General features: G+C 58.9%; 1 protein-coding gene across 2 annotated transcripts; it reads left to right on the forward strand.

Moving 5' to 3' along the window:
- The first annotated feature begins 2,264 nt into the window (after positions 1–2,264).
- Positions 2,265–22,156, forward strand: Zap70 (zeta chain of T cell receptor associated protein kinase 70). 2 transcript variants are annotated; one of them, XM_078028502.1, is made up of 14 exons: positions 2,265–2,352; positions 2,615–2,691; positions 9,518–9,967; positions 10,540–10,700; positions 16,143–16,281; positions 16,360–16,447; positions 16,518–16,564; positions 16,765–16,816; positions 17,653–17,845; positions 18,078–18,284; positions 20,069–20,261; positions 20,346–20,486; positions 20,581–20,693; positions 21,722–22,156. In XM_078028502.1, exons 3-14 carry the CDS (start codon positions 9,566–9,568, stop codon positions 21,843–21,845), a joined length of 1,860 nt encoding a protein of 619 aa, XP_077884628.1. In that variant the 5' UTR covers positions 2,265–2,352; positions 2,615–2,691; positions 9,518–9,565; the 3' UTR covers positions 21,846–22,156. The 2 variants fall into 2 exon arrangements, with proteins under 2 accessions (XP_077884628.1, XP_077884627.1); XM_078028501.1 differs by having other exon boundaries at positions 2,268–2,431.

Genomic DNA, 22,156 nt, shown 5'->3' on the forward strand with positions numbered 1-22,156 from the left:
CCTCCAGAGCTGCGGTTGGGAGCATGCAGTACTCAGAGATGCCTCTGGAGGGCGCAAGAGAAGCTGGCGGCTACACTTGGACAGCCGTCACCCAGGGGCTGAAGAAACTGGGAAAATCCATTGATGGTGGTGATGGTGGTGGTGCCGGGGGTGGTGGTGGTGATGGTGGTGATGGTGGTGGCAATAATGGAGCACAATTTAGTTCCGGGCTTGTTTTAATTTTCATAGCAGCCTCACAACATAGGTACCATATCATCTCTATTTTCCAAATGAGGAAACAAAGGCACAGAGAGGCCTGGGAACTTTTCAAGGTCCCTCAGTGATGACGCCCTTCTGGGGCTCACTGAGCTCAGTCGTGATCCCCCTCCTCCGCTCCCAGTCACCTGCCAGAGGTTCTCCAGCAGTGGCTGCATGTCCCCTCCGGATGGTGCTAAGTGTGGCCTGCTCAACTTCAGGCAAACCAGATGCTCCACCTTGAGGACCGGAAGGCTTCCTGGAGGAAGCCACGTTCAAGCAGGGACCTGGCGGACGACGAGGAGCCAGGCAGCTGGAGCGAGTTCAGGCTGGGGCAGCGTGGGCCAGAGCCGGGGGTGAAGGGCCAGCCCTGGGCGGCTCCTGAGGCTCTCTGCACGAACATTTCCCGGACCCCACAGGGGCGGAGGCCCCCGGCTTTCCCAGCCCTGTTTCCACCCGTTCAGGGTTTCCTCTGAGTGATCAAAGGAGAGATTATCTGCAGCCCCATCTCTAAGGCCTGCGCATCCTGCGGCTGCTTCTTCAGTTTCGAATGCGGCCTCTGGCACAGGAAGGGGGCTGGGGGCCGCTGGGCCAGGGGTCCCAGAGCCCCTTCTGGGTCACCTTCTTCTGTCCTTGAACCCGGAGTCTGGGAGCCCCGGCCCACCCTGAGCCCCCGGCCCCTGGGCCCAAACTCTGCTGCCCTTGGTGCCCAAGGGGCTCGGCTTCCGGTTGCCCGGGAGGCCCCACTCGAGGTACTTTGTAACCAGCATTTTCTCCCGCGGGCGCCAGTCCCACATGGGTCATGGGACAGTCCTGCCTGGGCGCCTGGCCCTGTCCTCTGCCTCTCTGGTCTCCTCTTGCCTCATCTGGAAACTGGAAAAGGGGCGATCTGTTGTCGAGTGCTCACGGAACACGACGGGCGCCCTTGTCATTGGAGTCCCTGCCACGGGGACACTGGGATCTGTGCGCTTCGCGGCCTACCCGGCTTCTTCTCTCACGACTCCAGGAAGAGGAACCCCAATGGCGCACCCCGGGTTTCAGGATGTCTGAGGGGAAAGGGAAGCTCCTCACAGTCTGGGGGGCGGTGAGCCCCACGTGGCGTCCTGAGTGGGGAGGTAATCAGGCAGAGAGCCCGCAGGGTCCCCAGGAAGGAGACCCGGGGGGAGGGGAGGGTCCCTCAGGCAGACTCGGGGTGCGCTCACCTTCCCCGGGGGAGGCAGGGCCCATGGAGGGAAGGGTCCCTAGTGTCTTGACAGCAGGTCGAGGGCAGCCCCAGGGCCCCCAGGTGGCGGCTGCTGGGTGGGGAGAGAGCCGCACCTAAGGATGTGGGTGTGGGGTGCAGCCTTCTGGTCTGGTCTGAGGGTGGGTGGGTGCCACTGTGGGAGGAGGATGAGGACGAGGCCATGGGAGGTGACCAGCCAGGTGCGGCCTAGTTGTTGGGCTCTGGGGTGACGCCCCATCTCTGGGTCTTGACCCTGCGGCTGGTTCCTTTGGGACCCTCCCTGGGCCGTGTTGGGGTCCCTCTGGGAACACCTGGTGCCCTGGCTGCCACTCTCTCAGCCCTGGTCCCCCTGTGGACGCAGCTCTGCTTTCGGTCCCCTCTCCGTCTTGGAGCCATGTGTGAGGGCAGGGATGGGCTGTCACGGCTGTCCTGGTGGCTGGCGCCCAGCGGAGCTCTGAACCCTTAGGGGGTGGCCTGACTCAGGGGTCCTCCTCCGCCCAGCTTTCGTCTGCACACGGAATCAATCAGTCACCCCGGGGACGGGCCCCCCGTCTGTGCCCCCTTGGAGGGGAAAGTGGGGACGTGCAGTTTCCAAAGGGTCCTGGAGACTCCCCTCCCCGGGCACCGCCCTGCTCAGCCTCAGCTGTGGGGCTGCTGTCGGGACCCCCCTTCTGTAAGCCCAGCCTGCAGCAGGCCACCGCGGCCCTCTGAGTCCCCCGCCCCACATGGCGGGGGCAGACACCCTGCGGCTCCGGAAATGCCCTCTGCCCTCCCCAAACACGTGACCCGCGATTTTCCTTGAACACAGCACTTTGTGACTGTGACATGAACTTCAAATGCAGCTTCTTTCCTGTCTTCGCATCAAAGAAGGAGGCTGAGTCGCAGAGAAGCTGCTGGTGAGAGCCCCAGGGACACCAGGCCTCCCAGCCCAGGCCCCTCTCCTGCCGGCCTCGGTGCCGTCCCCGGGGTGCCCAGGTGAGCGCCCGTCTTGGGGCCTTGTGCTCCTGTCCGGTGAGGCCAGGCGGAGCCTGAGTAAAACTGTCCCCGAGTGTGAAAGTGGCAGGATATGGCTTCCTCACCCCGCCCCGGGTCTGAGGTGGGGGGAGCTGGCGGGTCTCAGGGGCTGGGCTGACTTCTTGGGCCCCGTGCCTCCCTCAGAGCCAGCTCGCGGGTGCCGGGGACCAGAGACCCCACAAGTGGCCCGTCCCCCTTGACATCCACCGGCACATCCCCAGGTAAGAGACGCCCGGAGGGGGCCACCTGGGCTGCTGGGCGTGTCTGCGGGGAGGGCAGCGTGCTAGCCGGGAGTCGAGGGCCTCTCCTGCCCACTGGGAGGGCCCGTGTCCAGCTGGAGAGGGACAGCACATTGAGGGAAGCAGCTGTCCCTTCAGATGGCCAGCGACCCAGGAGAGTCCAGGGGACACAGAGATGCCTGCTGGGTCCCTGGCCTCCTGCTTGAGCCCTGTCGGGGCTGCATGTTTGGCTTCAGGAGCAGAGAAGTTTCCGGAAAGAGCAAGCGTGTGCTCCGGTCCCTGGGCCCCATGAACGCGAGGGTGGCTAACGGGGCTGTGAACCTGAACCACAAATGCCGGTTCAAGTCCCGATACCTGGCGCCCGCTGAGGAGGGGCCCAGGGCGGGCTGGGCCTACCTACCAGGACTGGAGAGGAGCAAGGCCACTGGGTTCTGCTCAGCTGCCTGGGGCTCCATCTGCACAAACATGGACGTCTCGGAGGTGCAGGTCCTCACCTGCCTGTGACCTCAGGCAAGGCACCCGCCTCTCTGGGCTTTGGGCTCTATCTACAAACCCGTCATGGGGTTCTCCTGTGGCTTGAGAGGGAGACTGTCCCCAGCGTGCCTGGCACATAGTAGGTGCTCGCTGAACATCTTGCTAGGATCCTATGGTTATCTTTGGCTCTGGGCAGCCTCAGGCCCTGGACTTCACAGTTTCTAGAAACCCAGGGGCTGCAGCCACCAGACCACTCCATGCTGACGGCCCCTCACCCTGGGCCAGGGAGTAGGGTGGCGGCTGTGCTCCCCACATTCCACAGGGACAGCTGACGTTTCCTGGAGATATTTTTGGTCCTGCCTGGGGTGAGGGGTCTTTGACATCTCCTACACAGAGGCCAGGAGAGCTGCTGACCCCTCTGTAAGGCAGAGGGCCACCCACACTGCCCTGTCTCTGTCGGGCCCTGTCTTCCTCACTCACCCCAACTTTTCCCATCTCCCTTTGAGGGTCCCCAGAGCTTGAGACCCAGAGAGGGCAAGCTTCTTGGTGAGGTCACACAGCTCCTAGGACCAGGCAGTTGAGCTTGGGGTTAGTGGGGGGGGGGCTGGCTTGCTGTGGGGGGTCCAGGGACACTGTGCCGTCCACAGCAGATTCTTGGTGCTGGATTTGGGATCCTGCCTTATGAAGCATGTGGCCAGGAGCAGGGTGTGGTGCTGCCCTGAGCTGAGGGAAGAGCCCAGGCAGAGGCCCCTCGGGGTTGGTCCTTTCCTGTCCCCACGGCCAGTGAGTCCGAGAAGCCTCTCGCCCACCCTCCGTCCCCTCCCCATGACCCTGGACCTCACCAGCTGCCAGGGTGTCTCCGCCCATCAGAGCAGACTGGAAACCTTTCTAGGTACCCATTATTGGTGGCCTCTGCTCGACATGGTGTGTATAGGGGACCTACTGTGTGTCTGGCTGATATGGGCAGCGGAGAAGGACAAGGTCTCCACTGTCACCGTCATGTTCTGGTTTTGTCAACACATCGATGCCTGCGTCATGTCTTAGGTGGTGACAAAGCTGGGACAGGGATCAGTCGGGAGGGGAGGCCATGTCAGAGGGGAGGTCAGAGAGGCCCTTAGAGCAGGGGACTTTCAGGCAGAGGACGAAGGAAAGAGTGCCCAGGCAGAGGGCACAGGTGGTGCAAAGGCCCTGAGGCTGAACTGTACCTGGTTAGTTCAAGTAACACAGGGAGGCCACACAGCTGGAGGGGCAGGGAGGGCAGGAGGTGACAGGAACATCACACAAGGCATTGGGGGCCATGGTGAGGGGCTCAGCTTTTGCCCTGAGTGAGGTGGGAGCCCAGGAGGGCTGGAGGATGTGCTGTCACATGCTCTGACCAAAGCCCTCCTGCTAGGTCCCTTGGGATATATGTATAAGACAGCCCTCACCCCAGGCGTGACCATATATAGCACCAGGGTTTGATCCCAGGGTGCTTAACCACTGAGCGCATCCCCAGCCCTTTTTAACATTTTATTTAGAGACAGGGTCTCACTGGGTTGCTGAGGGCCTCACTAAAGTGCTGAGGCTGGCTTTGGACTTGCCATCCTCCGCCTCTCGAGATCCTCCCCGTGCCTCAGCCGCTGGGGTCACAGGCGTGTGCCACCAGGCCCGGCCCCTTGGGACCTTGTTCCCTCTGTTGTGTGAATGCCTCCGTGTCCCCTGTGGCCTCTCACAGTGGTGCTCGGCGTGTGTCCTTGGGGACAGTGGACCTGCTGGCTGCCCCTGAGCCACAGCCGAAGAGGCCCCACAGATCTTCTCAGGCCTCCCTGGCCTTCCCCAGCCACCTGAAGGCCTCTGGCACTCGGCCCCTTTCCTCCGCGAAGCTCGGGGTCTCTCTGGGACAGACGCGATTTCACGCTGCTGTCCCCCCCCCCCCCCCCCCCGGAGGACACCTGAATGTTCCTCAGGCAGGTTCCGGATCCAGGTGTTCCTCCTCCGACCTCTCGGCTTGGGCTGAGTCAAAGCTGGTCTCCCGTGGCTGACCCCAGGGTGACCTAGGAGGGCCGTCCGTTCGGAGACGGACCTCAAGAGGAGGGGGAGGGCCAGCCCAGGGTGTCTGGGGACGAGGCCTGGGTGACAGCTAACAGCTGGCTGAGAGTCGGGTGGCCTAAGCCCCAGGCCTGCTTGTGCCTCCTGACCCAGCCCTCGGGTCCGCCCGGCAGGACTGGGCTGGGAGCTCCAGAGCTGGGCGGGTCCTGGCCAGGCCTGGAGGGGCAGGGACGCAGCTCGGGCAGGCGGGTCCACTGGGAGGCTGCAGACTGGCCTGGCTCGGCTGAGAACTGCTGCTTCCTGCTGGCCTGGCCTGGAGATGGGCCTCGGCAGGAGGCCCCAAGCCCAGGTCTTGCCCTGGACCTTCAGCTCCTGTCTCTAGCCCAGGGCCCCTGTGCTTTGCTGATGAGGTCAGGTCAGTCCTGCAGGGCACAGGGAGGTGGGTGCAGAGGCGTGCTCGGCTGGCCCGGGTCGGTGGGGGTTGTTATCATCATTGTCATCGACACGGGAAGGCGGGGGAAAGCCGAGACAGAGGGCGAGCTCCTGGGACACCCAGGCCACCCTCAGCCTGTGACCCCGGACTGGGCCCTGAGGACCAGCCTCCTCCCATCTCTTCGGCCTGACCCCCTTCCTGCTACCCAGGCTGCACCTGTGGCCACCCCGGGGCGGAACTTCTCAAACCGAGTTGCCGACGGCTTCCTGCCGCAGCTTCCTGCCCAGGGACCGGTGCCCCCACCCCCGACCCGCCCACCATGTGCCTGGACAAGCCCCCACCTTGCCGCTGCATCCTGTACCCCAACCCTTGATCGGAGCTGCCAGGAAGGGCCAGCTGGATTGGGAGGATGCGGGTGGCACTGCATGGATAAAAATATGGAGGCAAATTTGAAGGAAGCAAGAAACAGCCAGGTGGGCAGAGGGTGGGTGGGGGTAGATCCACTGAGGTCAGCAGGGGGGACAGGGTGGGTCCTTGAGCCCAGGAGGCCTCTGGGAAGACTCGCCTAGGAGCAGCTTACAGATGCTGGAGCTCAGCTCCGGTGGAAACAGATTGTGGGGTTCAGCCCACCACAGGCGCCCTGTGAGTTAGATCTGTATCTCAGGTTGTATTAATAGAAACAGTTGGTAGAGATCAAAGGAGGTGATGCCAGCACAGGCTAACCTCAGGCTACAGAGCTGAGCTGGGGGATGGGTGGGGGTGGCAGAATGGGTAGCCACAGACTGGATGACCCAAGTCAGGGACAAGGCTGGGGAAGGAGGAGAGTAGAAAGGATCAGAGCAGGAGGAGGCAAGCCAGGGGGGTTCACTGGTTTCCATCACGTAGGGGACGCAGCATCGAGGAGGGCACCGAGTGCTTGCCTGGCACTACCACAGCTTGAGAGCTGGGATTAGCAGTGGGTGTAGACTGCCAGGCTGGATGAGAGCTGGGGTGGAAGTCCGAGACCCTGAGAGCAGCAGATGGCCCTTAATGACATTCCCTACCTTCCAGGTGTGGTGGCACACACCTGTCATCCCAGCAACTGGGGAGGCAGAGGCAGGAGGACAGCAAGTTCCAGGCCAGGCCCTTAGTGAGCCGCTGTTTCAAAAGAGAATCTAAAAAGCCTGGTGATGTGGCTCCGTGGTTAAGCACCCCTGGGCTCCATCCCCAGTACAAAAAAAAAAAAAAAAAAAAAAGATAAAAAATGAAAAAACAAAGAAAGAACAACTCTTCCCTGCCCTACTTCCGTTATCATTTTTTAGTGCAGGACATGCCTATCCCTCCCAGCTCTTTCCCGCTCAAATAAACGGGTTGAGTGGCAGTTTACGTACAGGAAGATTTCTCTGCCATCTGAGCGAAGTCTGAGATCTGGCGAAGTCATGCAGCCGGGACACTGCCAGCTCCATCACCATGGTGCCCCAGTCCCGGGCCACTCTGTGGTCAGCCCCTGCCCCAGGGAACCTCTGAGTCCTCCATCCCCGCAGCTTTGAACGGAACCTGAATCTGGCTTCTCTGAAGCCTTCCACATGCCCCTGGGCCCTCTCACTCACTGACTCCCTTTGCAGGCTGCTCCTCTGTGCCCCAGGCCCGTCCCTGCCCAAGGCTGGACACCCAGGGTGGATGCGGCTCTCCCGATCCAGATTGAACCCAGGGGTGCTGAACCACCGAGCCACATCCCCAGCCCGTTTTATATTTTATTTAGAGACAGGGTCTCCCGAAATTGCTTAGGGCCTCACTAAGTTGCTGAGGCTGGCTTTGAACTTGGGGTCCTCCTCCCTGAGGCTTCCATGCCCCTGAAATGACAGGTGTGTGCCCCTGTGACCAGCCCACAAAAGCTTCTTGTGCCCTTGCTTACACTTGCATATCTAAGAAGGGCACCCGAGGTCCTGTGCCCCAATATTAGCTCAAGCCCAGGTGGCCTTGCTGGGCCCACCTTAGCAGAGAGACGACTGGCAGCTGCTACGGGGAGGTTTTTCCCTCCAACATTATATAAAAACTTACAAAGATACATAAAATGGAAAGAATTGATTTTGTGCCCCTTACCCACCTCCCAGATTCTACAATTCACGTTTTGCTCTATTTATCACAGACTGTTGATCCTCATTGTATACAGATCCTGTGTTTAGAGACCCTGTTTCTAAATAAAATGTAAAATGGCTGGGGATGTGGCTCAGTGGTTCAGCACCCCTGGGTTCAATCAGGATGGGGAGAGCGGCACCCACCCTGAGAGTTGCTGGGATGACAGGAGTGCACCATCGCACCCGCCCTCAACAACAAATCTTAACAAGTCTGTAGATACATTATTTTTGTGGTACTGGGGTTGATCAATGCCTGGTGCCTGCGGGACAAGCACCCGACACCGAGCAACACCCCCAGCCCAACCACACATATTACATAAGGTGCCTTGAAACAGAAGGACACATAACAAGGTCACAGACATATCGTACCTTGAAAATGTGTGCAGAGTCTGGCAGGAACCTAAATCTATATTTCCTCTAGGACTCTTGGTTCAGTGTTTGTTAGTCTTGCGGTGATTTTTAAGAACTTTGAGTGACAAGTATCCTATCCACGCACTGCTCCTTGAGCATCCTCCAATCAGGATTTGTTTTTGGATACCTTTCAAAATCAATTACAGTTGTCAGCACAAAGCCCACCCAGACATTCTGCATTCAGAGCAGTAACCAGGGATCACTCGGCATAGTATGGTTCTTTCTTATTGAGGGTGGAATACAATGGCATGCAAAACTCTGAAGTGTAAGCCTGGCACAGTGGCCCATGCCTGTAGTTCCAGCAACTCAGCTCTGGCTGGGGATGTGGCTCAGTGGTTAAGCACCCCTGGGTTCAATTCCTGGACAAGACAAGGAGGAGGAGGAGGAGGAGGAGGAGGAGGAGGAAGAGGAGGAGGAGGAGAATTATTATTCTTAAGTGTACACTGAGTTTTGATTAATTCAGGCCTGTGTAGCTGGACCCCGTTCAAGATACCATTGTCACCATGACCCCAGCAAGCTTAGGGTAGGCAAATTTAAATCATCTGCCTTACCAGCTTATCTATCTACCCTTCCCCCAATCCCACATTGTTTAATGGTTATATTCAAGTTCACATTGGAGTTAAACTCTAATGTGTTAAATTGATCCCCCATTGATGGATATTCAGATTAGTTTACCCTTTGTAGAAACTTGTCAAGGAAGGGAGAGGGGCATGGCCAGGGTGGATTTCCAAGAGGGGAACAGGTAGAAGAGCAGGAAAGGCTGATGCGGCAAGGGTCCTTGGATGAACAAAGCTTGTTCCAACCTTAGACCCTCTGCACACGCGGTTCCTGCTGTCTGATGTGTTCCCTGCTCCCAAAGTTTTTGGAAGGTTTTTTTCCTCCTTATCCTTCTAATCTTGCCTTAAAGGCTGCCTCCTCAGAGAAGGTGACCATCCTAGCTAGAGTGACCTCTGTATCTTCAATAGCATTCTGTTCATTTCCTTTATAATCCCGACTTTAATCTGCAATGCGTATTTTTGTTCCCGTCTCTGCCTATCACATGCCCCCACGTTATCATCGGAGGGCAGGAGGGACCGCGTCTTATGCAGCCATATCCCCAGCACCAGGGCGGGGAGGGTGGAACACAATAGAGTTCAGCTCGTGCTTGGGAAATGAAGGGTTGGTTACAGGTGGTGGGGCTCGGGGACTGTAGAGTGTCAGGTGGGTTCGGGACTCCAGATCTGTGTTCCGGGCGTCGTGGCTCCTCTCCAGTTGACTGGCTCCAGGCGGGCTCCTCACAGCGTCTCTCCGGCCTCCCCTGGGCCCGACGGAGGGGCTTATCGATGCACCCCCCTCTGATCCACAGGGCCCGGCGAGGTGCGGGGCGCGCGGCCCGCGCAGGCCGGTGGCGGCGATGCCGGACCCCGCGGCGCACCTGCCCTTCTTCTACGGCAGCATCTCGCGCGCCGAGGCGGAGGAGCACCTGAAGCTGGCGGGCATGGCCGACGGGCTGTTCCTGCTGCGCCAGTGCCTGCGCTCGCTGGGCGGCTACGTGCTGTCGCTGGTGCACGACGTGCGCTTCCACCACTTCTCCATCGAGCGCCAGCTCAACGGCACCTACGCCATCGCGGGCGGCAAGGCGCACTGCGGCCCCGCCGAGCTCTGCGAGTTCTACTCCCGCGACCCCGACGGGCTGCCGTGCAACCTGCGCAAGCCGTGCAACCGGCCCGCGGGCATGGAGCCGCAGCCCGGGGTCTTCGACTGCCTGCGCGACGCCATGGTGCGCGACTACGTGCGCCAGACCTGGAAGCTGGAGGTGAGAGCGCGGGCCGCGGGGGCGCCGGAGGAGCCGCGGTGTCCAGTCCCTGCGCGGTGCGGGGACTGGGGGTCTTCTCCGCCCGCCTGCGTGATGCTGATCTGATGCGTTTGCTTTGGAAGTCGGAGGGAGGGGGCCCTGGCCAGGGGCGGGACCTAGGGGGTGGCTTCGTGCTGGTGGTGGAGGTGGGCTGTCCCCCACTGCCCGAGTGCCGGAGCCAGTGATGGAAGTGTGCACCTGGAGAGGCCAGGCTTGCGCTGGGGGCTTGAGAGGCGGGTGGGTGGCTGCGGGTGTCCTGGGGTCCGGCTGCTGCTGAGGCCCCAGCTGTGCGCAGCCCCCTGCGCCAGGTGCGCAACTGCCCCCATCTTCAAGCTAAATGCGCGCTTGGGCCTAGGCTGGAAGACACGGCCTGGGGCTGGGTGACTCCCTGGACAGATTAGGAAGGCGACCTTGGTGCGCGATAGGGAGTGGAGGTCTTATGGGGCCAAATGGGAGGGCCCAGGAGACGGGAGAGGGTTTCCATAGCCCCGCACTTGAGACCCTTACGACTTTCCTCGCCTCTCCTTCCCTAGGGCGAGGCCCTGGAACAGGCCATCATTAGCCAGGCCCCCCAGGTGGAGAAGCTCATCGCCACCACGGCCCACGAGCGGATGCCCTGGTACCACAGCAGTCTGACGCGCGAGGAGGCCGAGCGCAAGCTCTACTCAGGCTCGCAGACCGACGGCAAGTTCCTGTATGTGGGGCCCGGGGGTCTGGGGGCCGTGGGGGCTGGGGTTATTGACTAGCGTCCTGGGGCCCCGGGCAGACCCGACTGTGCAGGGCGGCCTCCAGGGGACTGGCCCCTGCTCACCCGCGTAAAGTGGGCTGCTGTGCCCGTTTCTGGTGAGCAAAGGAACTTTTGTCTGGGAAAGTAGCTGTAATGGGTAGCCAGGCCTTCAGAGTTGGCGGGCCTGGGGGTTTCTGTCACCCACGTGGCTGTGGTTTTGGGGCGTGGACCCGAATTTCTGCCTTCCTCAGTTTCCTCTCTTTCATTTAACAAACATTTACTGAATTCTTATTGGGTGCCAGTCACTCAGGGCATGGTAACAAGCCACACAGACACAAGTGCCTGTCCTCCTGGGGCAGGTAGGAAAAAAGAAAAAAAAAATCCTAATAAAATCTAGACTCTGCCAGATGGTGGTAGGTGCTAGGTGTGTGCAGGTGGGGAGGGGCTGGAGGAAGAGGCTTTGCCCAAAAAGTAACTTTAGAAAATTTTTCTATTTGATCTTTTTATTTTTGAGAGAGAGAGAGAGAGAGAGAGAATTTTTTAATATTTATTTTTTAGTTTATCAGTGGACACAACATCTTTGTTTGTATGTGGTGCTGAGGATGGAACCCGGGCCACACGCGTGCCAGGCGAGCGCTCTACTGCTTGAACCACATCCCCAGCCCCTATTTGATCTTTTTAGATGTACATGTCAGTAGATTGTGAAAGAAAAGTGACCACAACACTCAGAGCAACCAAGAGATCTTTATTACAGCAGTGCAGCAGAGGAGAAAAGAGAGAAATAGGAGAGAGAGAGAGAGAAAGAGAGCAAGAGAGAGACAGAGAAAGCAAGAGAGAGAGGGGCCCGGCAGGAGGGAGTTTTTATAGCCCACATCTAATGAGGTCTCTGGGTCTGCAAGCTGCCTTGTTGGCACAAGGGGGGTTACGTGTTCGGCCTTGAGCAGGGGGTTGAGTGTTCAGCCTTGAGTGGGGGCTTGGGCGTTTGGGCTTGAAGCAAATAGTTGATAAAGAACCAGACCGAGGGTTTGAGAGGCCAGGTCACCCTGCAGCTGACTTTGTTTGGCATGCCCTGCAGACAGCTTACTCAGCCTGTCCTGCACCTAACAGATTGTATGTTGACACATCATACTCACATGGAGTACAACTTCCCGTTCTTGTAGTTGAACATGATGTGGAGTTTCACTAGTCGTGTGTTCACATATGAACTAGGAAAGTGATGTCCCATTCATTCTATTCTCTTTCCTGTTCCCAGCCCCCTTCCCTTCATTCTCCTTTGTCTAATCCAAGGTACTTCTAATCTTTCCTATTTCCCCTTATTGTGTGCTAGCCTCACATATCAGAGAAAACATTTGGCCTTTGGTTTTTCTGGGATTGGCTTATTTCACTTAGCACGATAGTCTCCAATTCCATCCATTTACCAGCAAATGTCATAATTTTATTCTTTTTTATGGCCGAGTAATATTTCATTGTGTATGTGTACCACCTTTTCTTTACCAGTTCATCTGTTGAAGGGCCTCTAGGTTGGTTCCATAGCTTAGCTATTGTGAATTGAGCTGCTGTAAACATTGATGTAACCATTTCACTGTGCTGTGCTAATTTTAAGTTCTCTGGTGTATGTCAAGGAGTGAGATAACTGGGCCAAATGGTGATTTCATTCCAGGTTTTCTGAGGCATCTCCACATTGCATTTTAGAGTGGTTGCACTAATTTGCAGTCCCACTCATTTGTATGAGTGTACCTTTTCCCCTACATCTTCACCAACATTTATTGTTACTTGTGTTCTTAATAATTGCCATTCTAATTGGAATGAGATGAAATCTCAGTACAGTTTTAATTTGCAATTCTCTGATTACTAGAGATGTTGAACATTTTAAAAATATACTTGTTGATCAATTGTGATTCTTCTTCTGTGAAATGTCTGTTCACTTCCTTTGCCCATTTACTGATTGGTGTTAAGCTTTTTGAGTTCTTTATATATCCTGGAGATTAATGCTGTATCTGAGGTGCAGGTGCCAAAGATTTCCCCCAGTGGTAGACTCTCTCCTCATGTTCTTGATTGTTTTCCAAAAGGTGACTGTGAGTAAAGAACTGAAGGAGGAGAGGAGGGACCCCTGAAGGTCTAGGGGTGTAGCTCAGTGGTAGAGCGCGTGCCTAGCACCCCCAAAACAAGACAACAAATCCAAACCAAACCAGAAGACAGGAAGAGACCGAGCAGCTTATAGGTGAAGGTGCTCCTGGCAAGCAGGATGTCAGGGGCAGAGGTCGGAGGCAAGGATTTATTTGGCATGTTCTGGAAACATGGAGGAGGCCAGTGTGCAGAGCCCAGTGAGGGAGAGAGTGGAAGGAGGTAGGTGGCTCTGGCTTTTCCCGGGTGAGGGCTTGCTCTCTACAAGTGTCCAGTAGGGGACAGCAGAACCCACCCCAAGGATCTGTTATAGAAGTTCACAAATTAATATGCATCAAGCAACAGTGTGGTACCAGACAGATGGGAAAATGCACTCCTGTCAGCTCACGGTGTGTGCGTGCATGTGTGTGTGTGTGTGTGTGTGTGTGTATGTGTGTGTGCGTGCATGTGTGCATGTGTGTGTGTGTGTGCATGCATGTGTGTGTGCATGTGCGCGTGTGTGTCTCAGGCCCAGCTGAGGCAGTATGGCTGCTAGGTCATGAAAGATTCTCTAATGCTCTTAAAATCCTCTGGTTTGAGAGCCCGGCCCGAGCTGCCACTTTCCGGCTTGGATGTGAATTCCGTTGTGTTAACAGATGTTATCCAGGTGAGAGCCGAGGTCTCCTATGACCCAGGAAGCCCAGGGTCCTCCCCCAAATCCATGGGGTCATTCCCAGGGCTTCCCTTCTGGTACTTCTTGATTTGAGTACCTACCCAGAGGGATTCCTGCTATCACCCGCTTTCCCTAGGGCTGGTCTCTCTTCTGGGGCCTGTCCTCTTGGAGGAACTGACCTCCTTCCTCGATTTTTCCCACCCATGTGAGGCCTATGCAGATTGTCAGCACATCTCCCAAAAGATAAGTCCCCTCCCAAGATTCCGCTGATGAAATAATACTTTTTTTTTTTTTTACCCTAACTCATAGATTTGGGCTGCACAGTGGAGTGACATTTCCAAGGATTTTGAGGGACCCCTTGATTGATTGCTGTTTAAAAGCTGCTGCAAGACAGCTTTTCAATAACTTTTGAGTCAGAGCTATTTTCTCCAAGGGAAAACCTTTGCATTTGTATCAGTTAGCTTTTGCTGCTTCACAAACTTGCCCACGACTTATTGGCTCAGAGCAACACGCAGTTTATTACTTCTCACAATCCTGTGAGCAAGCTGAGCAGTTCTCATTTGAGTTGGGACCAAATACGTTGGGATGGCCATGCTCAGTGATGGGGATGAGGGACGAGCTGGCTGTGGAGCCTCGTTGTCCACGGGGCTAGCCTGGGCTCACTCACATGGTGCAGGTTGTGGATTTCTCAAGAATAGCTAGATGGGCAAGTTCCAAGACGCAGTGCTTTTCAGACCTCTGCTACCGATGTCCTCTTGACTGAAGCAGGTCACATGTCCAAAACCAAAGTCACCGTGGAGGAGGGACTACTCAAGGGAGAGGGGTGAGGATGGTGAGTTTTGTAGCCTATCAATCAGAAGATTGGAGCAAGGGGGTCAGGATGCAGGCGTGGGCATCTTGAGCACGGGCCAGCACTGGGGCCAGCTTTCTTTCTGTTTGGACGGTGGACAGCAGGACCTCCACCTGGGGTGTCTGGAGCGCTCCACCTCCCTATGCATGGGGATGCTGGGCCACGTGTCGCATCTCCTTGACCAGATGCTGCACCCCCGACCGCAGCTGTGATGCTCAGATGTCACTGACACTGGCTGGCAATGCGCACAGCCCTGCCCCGCCTGCTCACCAGCACGGCACCTGCTGGGGGTCCCTCCGCTCTCTCTGTTACTGCAGCGCTTTCTTTCCTCCTCCTCTGCTTCTCCTTCATCAAATATGAATTCCTCTTTCCCTTGCTCTCGTGGCTTGTGGCTTGGGTGCCTTCCTCTGGCTTCAAGTCCCCAGTGCGGCTTTTCATCTGCAGATCTCTGCCTTGCTCTTCCCTTCTCCTCCCGCCTCCTGTCCTCTGAGCCTTGCCATCTCGCACTCACCCCCATCCACAGAAGGATCCGCCCCTCCCGTGGTTTAAGCGTCCCCACGTTCCCGGGGCAGGAGGAGCAGGAGGGACCCCGAGTCCCCAGGCTGGCTTCAGCGTCAGCCGTGACGTGGCTTTGACCTGTTTGTGGCTTCAGCTTCCACATTCCAGCCTCTTTGACCAAGGATTCTACTGCCCCAGGACACGCGGGCCCACAGCAGCCCTGGCTGGCTTGGAGTTGGCCAGCCAATGGGGAGGCGAGGACCTTAGGAAACCCAGGGCCAGTGGCTCCGGGCAGCTGTCGGCACTGTCAGGAGGCACATAGGACCAGCGTTGGCCGGGGGAGTGGCAGTTGGGGGGAGCCTGGATCTGGGCAGGGCCAGTGGCATGGGAAACCGCTGGAAAAGTGTTGGTGTGAGTGACGGTGCCTCATTCTAGGGACTGTCCAGAGAGCAGGGAAGGCGATGGGGAGCCAGGCTCCTGGAGAGCTGGCGGAGGCAGGCTTTGGACAGAAACCAGTCCCCGAGGCTGAGAACTGCGTGGGCAGCCTGTAGAGAGTGGGGGCTGGAGGTCAAGGTGGCTGCGCCAGAGCCCCATGGGAGGCAGGGCAAGAGGGACATCCCCAGCAATCCCAGGGCGGGTGGGGGTCAAGCCTGCAGCTGGCCGGTTCTGGGACAGGGATTCAGGGTGTGGTAAAAGATACCTGCCCCTCGGGCCTAGAACGATGACCGGGCCACCATGAGCTTGTCACAATGGCCCTCCCTGTGTGGTCTGGGTAGAAATGACTTCCACATCTCCCCAAGAGACTGGTTTTAAGTCTGCCTGCTGCAGGCTGAGTGTCCCCTGGGAGGTGGCTTTGCGTCTGCCATAGATGGCCAACTGTCGGTTGGTACGAGTCTCAGTGAACCTCCCCGATGGCTGGGTGCGGGTGGCAGAGGACCAGGTGGTCCCCCAGATGCCCACCCCGCGGCTGAGCATCCAGTCATGGGTGGCCGAGTGTCCGCCGAAGGTGGTCAGTAACCCCCATGAATGTCCACACGTCTGCCCCTGGACAGCCGTGCGTTGCCCTGCAGACCCAGCCGCTGTCCTCCCGACTGCCTCTCCCGACAGCCGGTCAGTCCCCAGAAGGCACAGAGGCCGAGCGAGGCTGGCCTGTCTTCCCCAGCCTCTGCCACTTCTCCCAGTGGCTCCAGGGATGGAGCCCGTGGGGTGGTGTGTGGGGACCAGAGGCACAGTGGGGGTCTCCCAGGAGACGGTGCGGTGACGTCCCGCCCCGCCACCCCTCCAGGCTGAGGCCCCGGAAGGAGCAGGGCACATATGCGCTGTCCCTCATCTACGGGAAGACGGTGTACCACTACCTGATCAGCCAGGACAAGGCCGGCAAGTACTGCATCCCCGAGGGCACCAAGTTCGACACGCTGTGGCAGGTAGGACCCTGTTCCGGGGGGACGCCATGGCTCTCGGCTCCCGGGCGGGAGGGCCCTGCCTGACGCCTGCTCCTGCAGTTGGTAGAGTACCTGAAGCTGAAGGCCGACGGCCTCATCTACTGCCTGAAGGAGGCCTGTCCCAACACCAGCGCCAGCGCAGCGGCAGGTGAGTGGCACCCGGGGCTGGGGGGACACGAGGCCCCACCCCTCCCTCACTGTCCCTTCTGCTCCTTCAGGGGCCGCTGCACCCACTCTCCCAGCCCACCCGTCCACCTTCACGCAGGTGAGTCTGCCGGGTCCTGGGGCTGGGGACTCAGCGCCGGGCGGGCGGGCTCTGGGGCCAGCGGGCGTGGAGAGGGGTTGCCACACAGGGGTCTCCGCAGCACCATTCCTGGGGAGTCCTCAGCAGGTCCTGGCCTCAGGAGAGGGGCTGGGCACCCCGGCTTGGGCCCCACTGACTGCTGCCCACGCTGTGATCTCTAGGCTCAGAGACGGGTGGACACCCTCAACTCCGATGGATACACCCCTGAGCCAGGTGAGCTGGCAGAGGTGGAGGTGTGGGCCGTGTCCTCCTGCCCAGCTGAGCAGGGTCCAGGGCTGGGCTGTGGCCTCAGCAGGGGAGGACGAGGCCAGCCTGTGGCCCTGGCCCATGCCCACCACACCTGCCCATGCACCTGTGTGTCCCAATGCGTGCCAACCCAGGGGACAAACCCTGGCCACCTGGGGACTCCCTGTGGACAGACCCACATTTTTGGAGTGCTGACCATGCGCCAGGTGCCTGTCTCATTCCCTGGTTGCTGTGTGAGAGTTCCTTGAATCCCCCGAAGGCCGTGGGAAGTGGTCCTGGTGATTGGCAGAGGGGAAGGGGCAGACAGGCGGCCAGGGCTTGAAACCGGGCAGAGCCAGCTCCTGGGTGCTGTCTCAGGTGCTCCCGAGTTCCACGTGTGAGTACACACCAGTGCACATGGGTGCGTGTGGGTCTGTTCTCCGTGGGTGTGCACACGGGCACTCTCCTCCAGAGGACTCAGTTGGGAGGTACATACCTGGACACAGGCAGGCCCAGCACAGGTGTGCATACATGAACACACACACGTGCACACTCCAGCTGGCACCCCCTGGGGATGTGTGGCTACCCCTGCACGTGCCTCCTGAGTCTCTTCCACATGGCTTCACGGGGCACCCTCAGGTGTGACAGGAGCGTGTGTGCAAGTGACACTCACAAGCATACACCTCCTCACGTGCATCTGCATCCTGCACGCGCCGGGCCGTGTGTGTCCAGGGCACCTGCCTCGTGGGGCTGAGGCTGCCCCACACTCCCCACCCTGCCCCCTCTCTGCCTCTGACCCGGGAGCACCCTGTGTGTGTGCCCAGCACGCCTGGCGTCCTCAGACAAGCAGCGGCCGATGCCCATGGACACAAGTGTGTACGAGAGCCCCTACAGCGACCCCGAGGAGCTCAAGGACAAGAAGCTCTTCCTGAAGCGCGAGAACCTCCTCGTGGCCGACATTGAACTTGGCTGTGGCAACTTTGGCTCAGTGCGCCAAGGCGTCTACCGCATGCGCAAGTATGGCCATGCTTGATGTCCCCTCAGGGACATCCCTGTGCTGGGGGCAGCGGGAGCAGACTCGGGGACGGGGGGTGCTGCTTGCTGGAGGAGTCCCTGGAAAGCTCAGGATCCTGACAGGCAACCAAGGTCACGGGCATGGGCTAGGGAGGGTGGGGGCGTGGGAGAGGGACAGGAGGGCAGGACGTGGCTGAGCCAGGCATGCGCCCCCCATCGCCCGTGCCCCGGGCAGGAAGCAGATCGACGTGGCCATCAAGGTGCTGAAGCAGAGCACGGAGAAGGCGGACAAGGACGAGATGATGCGGGAGGCGCAGATCATGCACCAGCTGGACAACCCCTACATCGTGCGGCTCATCGGCGTGTGCCAGGCAGAGGCGCTCATGCTGGTCATGGAGATGGCCGGCGGCGGGCCCCTGCACAAGTTCCTCGTGGGGAAGAAGTGAGTTGGTCCCAGCACCCGCGGGCCACCCAGGCTGGGGCCCCATCCTGTCCACCCTCCCAGGGCCACCCGGGAGAGGGTCACCACACTGACCCGGGGGAGCGTGGGCAGGCCAGCGCACACCAGCCTGGTCATGCACGCCCACCCCGACACCCACACTCACGCCGCCAGCCCAGCTGCGAGTCCTCAGCGCCTCCAGGTGCACCTCGGTGGCATCAGGGCCGGCCCACAGGGTTCCTCCAGGATTAACCGGGTCAGTACTTTCAGAGTGACCAGATGGCATCGGCACAGAAGCTGTGTAAACACCAGCCCATCCAGCTGCCCAGGTTCTCTGGGTCAGATTCATGGCTGTGGAACTGCCGATCGTCGATTATCTATAATTGAAAGCAGCAAACGGCAGCCGCAGCTTTTTGTACGGTGTGGTTTTACATTTTTATTTTGGTTTTGGGTACTGGGGTTTGAACCTGGGGATGCTTAACCACGGAGCCACATCCCCAGCTCCCCTTTTTAAATTCTTGATTTTTTAAAAATATTACTTTAGTGGTCAATGAACCTTTTATTTATTTATATGGGGTGCTGAGAATCAAACCCAGTGGCTCACACATGCTAGGCAAGCGCTCTACCTCTGAACTACCACTTCAGCCTCCTCCCCCCTTTATTTTGAGACAGATTCTTGCTAAGTTGCTTAGGGCCTCACTAAGTTGCTGAGGCTGGCCTCAAACTTGCAGTCCTCTTGCCTCATCCTCCCAAGCTGCTGGGATTATAGGCGTGGACCACCGTGCCCAGCAGTTTTATATGTTTAAAGAATATAAAAAACAGGGCTGGGGCTGGCTGGGGCTCAGTAGTAGAGCGCTCACTTAGCATGTGCAAGCCCTGAGTTCAATCCTCTGGTTGGAGAAGAGAGCAATGAATAATAATCAGGAGAAAATACTGAGCATGTTAGAAGATTGATTCTGCAAGAGCAAGGAGTTGAGCAGGTCAAGAGGGTTGGATGTCTGGGTGGAATATGAGTTTTGAGTAAACTGAGGGTGGTGGCCAAGCACAGATCTGCAGAAGAGCATTCCAGACAGAAAGCACAACCTGTGCAAAGGACCTGAGGTGAGCTGAGCCTGGTACGGTGGAGGATCAGTCAGGAGGAAGCTGAGGTGGACTCAGCAGTGGTGGCTAGAACCATGTGGGCTGTGAGGAGTTCTTGGACCTGGTGGGAGCCCTGGGAGGCTGTGAGCTGAGGGACACTGGGGCCTGAGATGCAGGGAGGTCAAGCCTTGGGAGACTGCAAGGAGGAAGCCCTGAGGCCTGGCTGTTTCCCCAGGTGAGTGATGCTGGGGCCTGGGTCAGGGGGCAGAGGCAGAGAGAAATGGGAGATTCTGGAGAGACTCTGAAGACAGGTGGATGTGGAGGAGGAGGAGCTGGGGGCAGAAACAGGACAGAGGTGCAGGGAAGATGGGTGGGGAGGCCCTGCCTGTGTGCGCCCAAACACCAGGAGCTCGGCTTTGGCTGTATTATCTTTGAGATGCCCATGAGATGCCCCCATGGGCACATGGCCTAGGCTGGAGGGTTGTCACATATGGGTGATACTTATAGCTTCCAGAATGGCAGAGGGTTTTGTCTGTTTTCTGGCCAGCTATGTCCCCAGCCCATGCCTGGCACACAGCAGGTGCTTAATAAGTGCCTGTTGAACACAGGGTACTCCAGCCCCCACTCAGCTGGGTCAGAGGTGGGCTCTGCCTCCTGGGAACCTGGTCTGTCCCCTCCCAGCTGACTTGCTTTGCCCTACACCCCAGGGAGGAGGTCCCCGTCAGCAACGTGGCGGAGCTGCTGCACCAGGTGTCCATGGGGATGAAGTATCTGGAAGAGAAGAACTTCGTGCACCGCGACCTGGCGGCCCGCAACGTCCTGCTGGTCAACCGGCACTATGCCAAGATCAGCGACTTCGGCCTCTCCAAGGCCCTGGGGGCGGATGACAGCTACTACACCGTGAGCCCCTGCCCCATGATCCCAGGTGGGTGGGCTGGCGGAGGGTCCCCGCGCCCTGTCCTAGCGTAGTCTCCCCCTTGCCAGGCGCGCTCAGCGGGGAAGTGGCCGCTCAAGTGGTACGCGCCCGAGTGCATCAACTTCCGCAAGTTCTCCAGCCGCAGCGACGTCTGGAGCTATGGGGTCACCATGTGGGAGGCCTTCTCCTACGGCCAGAAGCCCTACAAGGCAGGCTGGGCAGGGGCGGAGGGGTGGCGGGCGGGGAGGGTCGGGACGAAGAGGCCCTGGTCACTTACCGTGTCCTCCGCCCTGGCTGGTGCAGAAGATGAAGGGCCCCGAGGTCCTGGACTTCATCAAACAGGGCAAGCGGATGGAGTGTCCCCCTGAGTGTCCGCCCGAAATGTACGCACTCATGAGCGACTGCTGGATCTACAAGTGAGTGCCGGGGGCTAGGGGGGCACCTGCGGACGGGGAACTGGCTGGACCACTCCCTGGGCCTGGGCGGGAGGTCCTGGGCCAATCAGTTAGTGTCACCACAACTCCACCCAAAGACCCTTCCCCGGCGACAGCCTTTCCCACACTCAGTGCCTTGGGTCCCCTGCGCCTACGCACTGCTCTCCATAGCTGGCCCTACCAGGCGGCAGGGGGCCACACCCAACCCCTGCGCAGTGGACTGGTCTCCCACCAGTCACCACACCACCCGTCTGCACTGCTCCGGCGACCCCATAGTCACCCCATACACGCCAATACTCGGGGCGCGGAGAGATTCTCCAGGATCTAGTCCCTCCACCCCACCAGCCACCACCTACCACCTAGGCCACACCCAGGGACCCAAACACTCAGCATGGTCACCTCCCCATTCGGAACATTCCAGCTCCCCATCAGACAACAGCTAACACCCAAACTAGCTGACGCCCTGCGCTGGTCTTGCGACAGGGGGACGATGGGACATTTGATACCCCGCTGTCCACAGTTATGACATTCACTCTGGCACACTCACGGTGTCCCACAGACCCGAGAGGCTTGGTCCACCCCTGCCCCCTCGTGCATTAACTCGGTCTCCATCAGGAAGCTCATAGGCCCCCATGCCCGGTGCATGGACAGCCCGGGAGGCCGGCCCTGCGGACTCACCACAGACACCGGACCTAGCTCAGCAGTGGCCCGGCCCTCGGCAGCCCTGTACTTCTGCATCTAGTGCAACTGCTCCCCTTGGTGCTGCGACATCCCTCAGCCCAGTTCCTGGCCAGCTCAGCAAGTGGTGCCCCATGGCCTGGCTCTGCAGCTCTCCTTCCAGGAGACATTTGGGTGACACATAAGTTCCAGTCCTCTGGCCCCTGAGACCCACTTCCAATAGCCCCACTCATTTTTGGAGCCCTGAGGCCCGCCACAGCCAGCCCCAGGCATGACCACGGTCCGCCTGGAGTGGGGCTGAGTGTGGCCTGGATCTCCCCCATGGCCCGCAGGTGGGAGGACCGTCCCAACTTCCAGATGGTGGAGCAACGCATGCGAACCTACTACTATAGCTTGGCCAGCAAGGCCGAGGAGCCTGGGCAGAATGGACAAGGGGTGGAGGCTCCGTGCGCCTGAGCCAGCCCAGCCCAGCCTGTGGACCCCTCCCCAGCTGCCGGCCTCTGCCCTCAGCCGTCCTAGGAGCTGCAGAGTGCGGAGGGAGGCTCAGGTCCTCTCCCCCGATCAGCGCCCCTCAAATTCCCCACCCGGTCCCTGTCCTGTTGGGCCAGGGGAGGAGGGGAGCCTGGGAGTGGGGTGTGCAGACTGGTCCTGGGCTGAGGAGCCACCTCACTGGGGGGCCATCCTCGGGACCCTGAAGTGGGAAGGCTAGAGGCCTTCGGTGGCTGGACTGTAACGACTGGAATAAACTCCTTTGCCCTTTTGCTGCA

Source organism: Ictidomys tridecemlineatus, chromosome 12 (assembly GCF_052094955.1).
Source record: "Ictidomys tridecemlineatus isolate mIctTri1 chromosome 12, mIctTri1.hap1, whole genome shotgun sequence".
Taxonomy (NCBI): Eukaryota; Metazoa; Chordata; class Mammalia; order Rodentia; family Sciuridae; genus Ictidomys; species Ictidomys tridecemlineatus.